Source organism: Triticum aestivum, chromosome 7D, assembly GCF_018294505.1.
Source record: "Triticum aestivum cultivar Chinese Spring chromosome 7D, IWGSC CS RefSeq v2.1, whole genome shotgun sequence".
Classification (NCBI taxonomy): Eukaryota; Viridiplantae; Streptophyta; class Magnoliopsida; order Poales; family Poaceae; genus Triticum; species Triticum aestivum.
In genome coordinates, this window is record NC_057814.1 from 524,904,503 (window position 1) to 524,913,803 (window position 9,301).

The 9,301-nt window shown below is 43.2% G+C and overlaps 2 protein-coding genes across 2 annotated transcripts; both read left to right on the top strand.

Moving 5' to 3' along the window:
* Positions 1–480: 480 nt before the first annotated feature.
* LOC123167237 (12-oxophytodienoate reductase 7) lies at positions 481–3,949 on the top strand. The gene is made up of 5 exons (XM_044585068.1): positions 481–762; positions 856–996; positions 2,345–2,475; positions 2,847–3,029; positions 3,142–3,949. The coding sequence occupies exons 1-5, from the start codon at positions 686–688 to the stop codon at positions 3,780–3,782; spliced, it is 1,173 nt and encodes a 390-aa protein (XP_044441003.1). The 5' UTR covers positions 481–685; the 3' UTR covers positions 3,783–3,949.
* A 2,119-nt stretch (positions 3,950–6,068) lies between these two features.
* On the top strand, positions 6,069–6,726 carry LOC123170372 (glycine-rich protein 5-like). Its single transcript, XM_044588233.1, has one exon. It carries the CDS (start codon positions 6,084–6,086, stop codon positions 6,420–6,422), a length of 339 nt encoding a protein of 112 aa, XP_044444168.1. The 5' UTR covers positions 6,069–6,083; the 3' UTR covers positions 6,423–6,726.
* Positions 6,727–9,301: the final 2,575 nt, after the last annotated feature.

Below are 9,301 nucleotides of genomic sequence, written 5' to 3' on the forward strand. Positions count from 1 at the left end.
AATGGTCAAAATGTATGCAGACAACGCTGGATGTCCGACTCTTGTATCCATGTCCACGGACTGGTCCCTTGTCCGTGGACAGATGCGGAAGAGAATTTATGGGTGAGCGTTGAAGATGTAGGTCAAACATGGGTCGAGCTCTTCGACGGTTATCTGAGCGAGGGATGCATCCTTAGCTCGGAATATCAACCTGATTTTTGCAACCTTCTATCCTTGATCATGACTCGGCTCTACAGCTTGCATACGACCTTGGATTGGCAATGCGAGATGATGAAAAAGCAAAATTGTTCGTCTTAACAAGACTAAAAACTTTCATCATTGAGCACGTGTTCATCTCAGACCATTTCAATTAAATTTATTGCTATGTGAAAATCAACTCACATAGCTGAAGAAAAGGTTTTCACCTCGATGAGGCACAGATCGGCGGCCTGCTTCCAGATTCATATCATTGCATCCAAGTCTCAACACGCAAACCGCATGCTGAAAAAGACCTCCTCTGCTCCAGCGGCCGCCTTTTAACGCTCCCGTGCGCTTTAATTCGTTCGCTTTCGAAGCCCACCATCCCATTCCCACCCAATTCTTCCCTTCTTTGCCTCCCACAATTGGCTTCTCGCCGCGCCCTCTTTCCCCCCTCCCCCTCCCCCGCCTCGCCCACTGCCCCCTCGATCCAGCGCGAGAGCACCAGATGGATCGGCCGGCGCCGGACCAGCGGCCCACGCTCTTCTCGCCGTACCAGATGCGCCGCTTCAGCCTCGCCCACCGGTGAGCCGCCCCCTCCTTCAACCCGCGCCGAAAATTCGGCCGCCTCTGGTCTTCGCTCACTCGTTCGACTCTGGCGACCATTTCTGCGTGCAGGGTGGTGCTGGCGCCGATGACGAGGTGCAGGGCCATCGGCGGGCTGCCGGGGCCGGCGCTGGCGGAGTACTACGCGCAGCGGGCCACCCAGGGAGGCCTGCTCATCTCCGAGGGCACCGTCGTCTCGCCGGCCGGGCCGGGGTAATCTCGTCACTTCATACCTCTCTCTCTCTCCGCACCATGGTCCGCACATGGTCGATGCCCCTGTTCGGACTAGTTTACTGTCCCTGTTTCAGAATCCGCGCTCGTCGTACTGTCGTTTACTCGGTCTTGGATTTGTTTAAGCAGCGCTGCGTGCGCATTGCTATGATTAATATTCCTGCTAGATCTGAGTATCTGGCAGAATGATTCTCTTAAATGTGGTTGTTAGGCTATTTTGTCGTTGGATATTTGGTTAGAGTACTACTAGCTTTGATTTCCATATTTCTATTCATAGGTGGTGGTTGAGTGACGAACACAGATAACCTACCTTGCTTTGTCGTTTAAGGAGTAAAGTGTGACATATGTTCGGCTTGTGATTTAGGTCCCTGATCTTGGGAAAAGGTGCAAGTTCCTTAAACTTCTACTATAAGTGTGTCAATTGTGGTTCAGGCCATATTTAATTAGCAACTAATTATCCTGTTGCGTTTTGACCCTAATGTACCCACAGTCTGACCATGAGATTGAATATCCATCAGAAGCCTTTTCCTGACTCCATGCCCTTTTCAAGTGGAGTTGCAGAGTATGAATAGGGAAATGATCATAGATGGCAACACCTACAGTATGATTTATATGAGAGAGATGCGTTGGATTCGCAAGTAGTTTTAGTGTTTTTTCTAGATAGCTCAACTGCTCAAGTACTTAATTTTCGCAATCATGAAAAACAAAAGGTGTCCTGTCAGCTGCTCAAGCTAACATGTAACAAAAATAAAAGGGACCAGTAGTCAGGTCCCTTAACCAAATGCTTCACATCTATTGTGTATGATCATGCTATAGATATTTGGAAACTGGAGAGATACATCTGTAAAAATGAGCTGGATCCTGGATTCCATGAAAATCATGTGCTCTCCGAATGAAACAGTAATCTATAGGGGAGACCTACTTATACACCCATGCGCATTCTGTTTTGAGAAAAACATCTGGGAGTCCTCGACTGCATTTACCTGATATATAAATGAATTCTTACATCAAACTAAGTGGTATTTGCAACATAAACGGAAAAATTTACATATTGAACAAGGGTCAGTGGGGGGTCACTGTTCACCAAAGTTTTTAATTTGCATCTTTTGTACAAAATTAAATTTAATCTTGTAGTTTCTGTGTAAATTTTTAAACTTCCACACACGAATTTTCTCTCTTTTCAAACAATATGCCATTTTCTTGAGATATTTACTGTAATTTTGTCTAGTAGAGGTTCTTCTGATTCTCACACTTGATGAACATATAGCAAGTTTATGTTAATTTTCTACCGCCAATTCAGAAGATTAACTAATAAAACATCGTTGGATAGGTTTCCTCACGTCCCTGGAATATACAATCAGGAGCAGATAGATGGATGGAAAAAGGTGGTGGATGCTGTTCATGCCAAGGGAGGCATCTTTTTCTGTCAATTATGGCACGTAGGCAGAGCTTCTCACCAAGGTATGTATTTATGTGTGTAATGATAACTCGTTTCTTTGAAATCCGTAACAGGTTTACTAAACGCAATCGCCCTTGATTATCAGTTGCCCTTGAGGATATATCTTTGCATCCACTTTTGTTGTTTCTTTAGACTCTTGGACACGATTGATTCATAGTTTTCTCTATCTGGATTAATACATATCGAAACTGTGAAAACATAGAAGACCGCAAACGTCATAACTCTTGTGTTCTCGAAAAATTCATGACTTTGACTTTATGTTGGAAATCTGAACTGCTAGTTCTGTCATCAGATTTGAGCATGAACAGCAATACAGCATGTAAACATATCATTTGTTGTCTCCAATGTTGACTAATGTTCTTTCATCCACCAGTATATCAGCCAGACGGTGCTGCTCCAATATCCTCAACTGATAAGCCGATATCAGCAAGGTGGAAGATATTGTTGCCTGATGGTTCATACGGAACGTATCCCACGCCAAGGCGCCTTGCGACATCGGAAATACCGGACATAGTTGAGCAATATCGCCAAGCTGCCATAAACGCCATCAAAGCAGGTAAACGGCACACTTAAATTCACAAACCTTTGCATCCAACCATATAAACCTAAACGAGTGGAAACGACCCGTGTAAGTTGTAAGCTGATATGGGGATGAACTGTGTCCCCAGGTTTCGATGGCATCGAGATCCACGGCGCTCATGGCTACATCATTGATCAATTCCTCAAGGATGGCATCAACGACCGCACCGACGAGTATGGCGGATCGCTCACCAACCGTTGCAAGTTTCTACTCGAGGTGACCCGAGCCGTGTTATCCGCCATCGGAGCAGAGCGAACTGCGGTGAGGGTGTCACCGGCCATCGACCACCTCGACGCCTATGACTCGAACCCGATGCAGCTCGGCATGGCCGTGGTTGAGCGGCTCAACGCCCTCCAGCAGGAAGCCGGGCAGCTCGCCTACCTCCACGTGACACAGCCGAGGTACGCGGCCTACGGGCAGACAGAATCGGGCCCGCACGGCAGCGCCGAGGAGGAGAGCCGGCTGATGCGCACCTTGCGGGGTGCGTACCGGGGCACGTTCATGTGCAGCGGCGGCTACACACGGGAGCTCGGACTGGAGGCGGTGGAGAGCGGCGACGCCGACCTGGTGTCGTTCGGGCGGCTGTTCATTTCGAACCCGGACCTGGTCGAGCGGCTCAGGCTCAACGCCGGCCTCAACAAGTACGTGAGGAAGACGTTCTACACCCCTGACCCCGTCGTGGGCTATACCGACTACCCGTTCCTCGGCAAGCCAAAAGCGCGCATGTAGTGTGTACAAGGTTAGTGATCGGAGATGGGATTTATTGTGAAGTGTATTTGGAGAAATAAGGTCATATACGCGCATGCAGTGTACACGAGTTAGCAATCTGAGATGGGTTTGTGAAATGTATTTGGAGGGAATAAAGTAATATACGTGACTGTAATTTATTTCACCAAGGCCTCTGCGTTCCGCCAACTCCGTGAGCAGAGTTTTTATTTCGGTTCTTTCTGCCCCATTTTCTATTTGTTTTTTCCATGTATTATCTTTTACTTGTATACACATGATTTTTATATCTATGGATGGATTTTTTTTTCAAAAGAAATTTTTTAAAATGCGTGTTGACCATTTTTTTGAAAAGGTGACAAACATTTCATACTCACAATACCTTTTTGAATTTTGCAACATAACGGTTTCTACTTTTAAAATGGCTAACAACAATTTTTTATATTTTTTGAAATAAAAGTAGATTTCCCCCTTTTTCAGCAATACATTTGTAATTTGTTAGTCAAAAAAAAAAAAAATCATTGTAATAAATGGAGCGCAGGCGCAACTACCCAACTTTGGCCCTTTGCTATAGTACTGATGGTTGGGACGCTTTATTGCGCGCCGCCTGAAATAGTTCTTGCATCGTTTTCTTATCTAGTTTTCGTGCGTTCCGTGTTTTTTATCCGATTTTCATATGGTAGTTTCATTTTTAATGACTTTTTTGTGTTCAATTCCTTTTTCTTTGTTATTTTTTTGCTTTTCTTTTTGTTTGTTTCTTATTCTATTTTTATTACATTTAAAAAAATAAGTCAAACATTTTCTCTTTTCCCTTTTTATTCCTATTCATTTTCTGTAAAAGTATCCAAATGTCATTTCAACAACAAACAAACAATTATAAAATTGCTTCTTTAACATTACATTATCATTTTGTTTAAAAGACATGAATTTTTTTTAAACTCACATGGACATTTTTTAAAGTGCATCATACACTTTTTATGTCCATTAATAATTTTGAAAATGCGTCAAACACTTTTTAATCACATGAACATCTTAAAATGCGTCAAACATTTCTTTGAATTACACAAACATTTTTACGAAGGTGTTTTGAACAATTTCTGTAATTACATGAACATTTTAAAAATACACCAAACACTTTTTACATTAAATGGTCAATTTGTTTAATAAATGACTATTTATATTTTGCCAGTTCCTTCTTTGTGGCAGAGTGAGCACCTTGACTAAGGTAAAATGACTCTTTCATTCTTGCAACCTATTCATGTTTAATAAATTGACTTTGTTATGGAGTATTTCAGGAACTTCATTTCGCTTGAGAGATAGTGGAGTTTCTTGTTTCAACATGTACATCAACAAGGGTGTCGGTGGCTTGAGTACCATTTTCTAATTATATGAACATCTTTTTAAAATGCATTGAAGACTTTTTTTTAGAAATTACATGAACCTTTTTGAAAAATGGCCAAACATTTTTTAATTACATGGAAATTTTTGTTAATAAATGATCACTTCTAATTATATTAACTTTTGGAAAATGCACGAAATACTTGAATTACATGCATATATTTAATAATCTGTAAAATACCTTTATAATTACATGAAGAAAATAAAATAAACATGTGATTTTTTTAAAGTAGATAAACATTTTGTAAATACATGAATGCTGTAAAAAATACTTTAACATCTTTTTTAAAATATATGAACGCTTTAAAAAGATACATGTGCAATTTTAGAAGCACATGAATGGCTGGAATATTTTCTAGACATACTTCTTTCACTCTTTGTACTTCTAAATAATTATATATAAATCAGCAGTATATCTTTTCAGGATTTGGTAGAAAAAACAGTATGCCGCACTGGTCGCAGCCCCGGCCCCTAACTGCCACTCAGATGTGACTGTAGCAGTTGGATTGGGCCTGCCCAGCTGCAGCTTTTCCAAGCGGGCTGGGCAGCGAGTAAGGCTCACGTAGCGGCATTCTGGACCGCGCGGGGAGAGCAACGGTTAACAAAGTCGAGCCAAAGATCTCGCGGATATGCATACTCGTGGCTTTCGAGGTGAGCTCTCCGGAGCTTGGCTGGCCGGAGTCAGTGAAAGTCAGGAATATCTTCGTGCACGGGCATGCAGCGCTCGAACGTGTCCCGCCATGCGTCGCCGCGCATGCCGTTTCGACGCTTGCCCGCCGCTTCCCACGTCCACGGTAAACATCGACGTTTCCACTATAAAAGAGCACTGCACTACGCAGCATTCCCTCACGCAAGAAAGCGGCTTCCTAATCTTGTGAGGCTGACCTAGGCGAGAGCCAGCTTAGAGCTATGGGTGGGAAAGGTGGCGGAGGTGGTGGTGGTGGAAAGGGAGGAGGAGGAGGTGGCGGGAAGGGTGGAGGTGGAGGCAGCGGTGGCAAGGGCGGAGGGGGAGGTGGAGGCGGCGCGAGGAGCGGCGGAGGAGGTGGAAAAGGTGGTGGAACCGGAGGAGGGTCTGCCAAGTCCGGCGGCGGGGGCGGGCACGTTGGGATGGGGAAGTCAGGCGGCGGCGGCGGGGGAGACGGCATGATGAGGGCCCCCGGCGCCGACGGCTACATCGCCCGCTCCGGCTTCGAGGCCAACCCCCAGGGCTACTTCGCGGGTCTCCACCACGGAGACGCCGCCAAGTAGAGACGTTCTACTGCATCAGCTCCTGTGTCAGCTAGGCTGCCGCCCCTGGTCACTAGTGTTGATCAATGTTTGTAGCTACTCCAATAATGTATAGACTGCCCGCGTGAGAACAGCCTAGCTACTTTATCTTGTAATCCAAGTCGATCGATCTGACAGTTAGCTAGTAACGCAATGCATGATGAGATCGACGCTTGTACCTCTAATAAGTGAATGTACGTCCCTGTTAATTAATCGTGCGCGTGCTGGTTTTCCAGATGCATCTGTAATTCTGTATGTGTTGTATCTCGCAAAAAAATAAAAAAATCTGTATGTGTTGCACGCAAACAAATTCTGTGTTTTTGATAGAAGGCGAATGGCTCTGTAACGTACGTAAATTTTCTTTGCGAATGACGTGCGTCTACTGCACAAGGTTGTGAAGCTGGCGCATGTTGAGATGGATTCGGCATTTCGGCTACAGCGAACGGGTGAAGATTGTTCGCCTGGCTTGCTGGTTGTTCTATTTTCGTGTCCTACAGTCTAGTCCAAAAATTCTGTTGTTCTGAGCACTTACCGTAGGAGAGAGTCACGGTCAAATAGCAGTTTTGAAATCGCACCAATACGTGCCACACTCGTTGATTCCTAGGCGTGTTCTTCGTTGTTTGGCCGGAGTAATTCTCCCTCCTCGGGTTCATCTACAAGCATGGGTTTGAGCCAAATAATTGGATTGACATTGTGTCAAATATTGACTACTAATTGGTTGGTTATCAAGTTGTTTTGTCTATCTCATATAGTGTCAATATTTGACAATGCCAATATTTAGCTAGCCAAATATTGATAGCTCATGCTCGAAGTGCTCCACCGTGCGAGGCATTGAGTGTCCGCCATCGGTCTTGCTGCCGTTTAGTACTATCTTAGCGGATCCGCTAGAGATACCCTCAAACACTAAAGACACAATGTTACATAAATTTGACTATAATGTAGTTAAAAAATATGTGGATCAAAACTGCTCGCCTGACTTTTGGTTCGCTTTCTCATTTTCATTTTTTAATATTTTAAAATTAACTAATATTTTCTAAATTTATGAACACTTAAATTCGTGAACTCTTAGCAAATTCACAAAATATTTAAATTCATGATCATTTTATATCATGAACATTTAAAGAAACATGAACATTTTTTGATTTAACCAACTTCGTCAAACCACCAAGAAAATATAGCCGGTTTTTTCAAAGCCAGCAAAATAGGAAGAGTGAGTCGAGCATAGTGAGAGCAGAAACCCATTTATGTTGGCAGAAATGAGAGCAGAAATGAGCCGGGTTTTTTCTGGTCTCACTATGCTCAACTCACTCTTCCTATAATGTAGTTCAAATACGCGGAGCAGCCATGGAGCGGCCCATTTCTCGTTTTAGCGGCACCTAGGCGCTAAGAGCGCTAACCGCTAAATAGGAGCTCGCTCGGCTCGAGTGCTCCTAATTGGCGCATAGGGTGGAAATGTTATATCTGACTTATAGGGAGACTAACATACGTCTCACAGAAGGTTTTACTCCCCGCTATTGGGTTGTTCCATTTTTATCTTTTTTTTATTTCACTGGTTTCGATCGAGTTCGCTGATTTCGTTCGCTAGGATTTTTTTTATATTTGATTTTTTTATGTTTCTTCCTTGGTTTTTTAGTTTTTTCTTTGTTATCTCACCAGTTTTTTGTCGTTTCTTTCTTGGTTTCCATTGGTTTTTAAATGTTTAGTGTAAATTAGTTTACTAACACTAAACTAAGCGTGAGTATAGAATAGTTTATATATTCTGAAAAAAGTGAACCTTCGAAATCAAATTTTATGTGTAGCGTATTTATAGCCTGTGTCCTCCCGTGCGGTGGGCGGGCCCAGTCTCGCGCTCGCCCAGTCGCGCCCAGGTGTTGCGGGGCAGACAAATGCGCAGCTTCCGTGCAGTTTGGGCTGGCCCAAAGCGGCGTTGCAGGTCTCCTTTTTTTGTCATCTCATTGTTTTCCATTTTATTATTTTTCATTTTTTATATTGTAACAAAATATTAAAAAATCACAAGAAATTTTAAAAATATTTCTGACTTTGAAAAGTGATTGTAAATTTTAAAAAATGTTCTCGAAATTCTGAGAATGTTCATGGACCACAATTTTTTTTTAAAAATCCGGAGTTTGGGAAATGTTCATGTATTTGGAAATTGTTTGCAATTTTTAAAAAGTTTCCTAAATTTCAAATTAGTTTGCGATTTCTAGAAAAGTGCACAGATTTGAAAAATAACCATGGATTTGAAAAATAAGAAAGAAAAAAATAGTCAACAAAATGAAAAATAAAAAAAACAGAAGAATACCAAACAGAAAAACGAAGTAACTTGGTGGAGAACACACACAACAAAAGCCACAAAACGGTCCGGCTCACGTAAACGCCGCAGCACGCGGTAAATAGAAATCCCGCCATGGCTCCGTCACACATTTGCTCACTAAATGCCGTAGTACGCCCTAAACAGGAATCCTGCCCTGGCTTCGCCACTGGACCCTGGTACTTTGCTTTGAGCAAATCCAACTAAAGGCCAGGACAGTTCTCAAATATTCTTCAAATCCATTTGGTGAGGAGCACAACATTCATCACGTACAATATTATAAGCATAATGTTGCCCACTCAGCCATATGGTTCTTACGCTTGAGTCCAACACCTTCCAAGGAAAACTGAGCTCCATGTGCACTCCGTGGGGAGAAGGAACAGATCCATCGCGTGCATAGGAGTCGAGCTCAGGCAGGAATATGTGAGAATCAAACCATGTGGGGGCTGCGGGCTTTCTCGTCGAAAATTTAGCATCAACACGCTCATCGGTACGTAGGCTAGAAATTAAATATACACGCAAGACCGAGGAATGGAGAGAGTATTTATGT

What these genes read in the sequence shown, in the direction of transcription:
- LOC123167237 (XM_044585068.1), top strand. Translation starts at nt 686, where the DNA reads ATGGATCGGCCGGCGCCGGACCAGCGGCCCACGCTCTTCTCGCCGTAC. An exon ending in GTCTCGCCGGCCGGGCCGGG is followed by an intron (nt 997 to 2,344) that starts GTAATCTCGTCA and finishes ATCGTTGGATAG; the next exon opens with GTTTCCTCACGTCCCTGGAA. An exon ending in CATAAACGCCATCAAAGCAG is followed by an intron (nt 3,030 to 3,141) that starts GTAAACGGCACA and finishes CTGTGTCCCCAG; the next exon opens with GTTTCGATGGCATCGAGATC.
- LOC123170372 (XM_044588233.1), top strand. Translation starts at nt 6,084, where the DNA reads ATGGGTGGGAAAGGTGGCGGAGGTGGTGGTGGTGGAAAGGGAGGAGGA.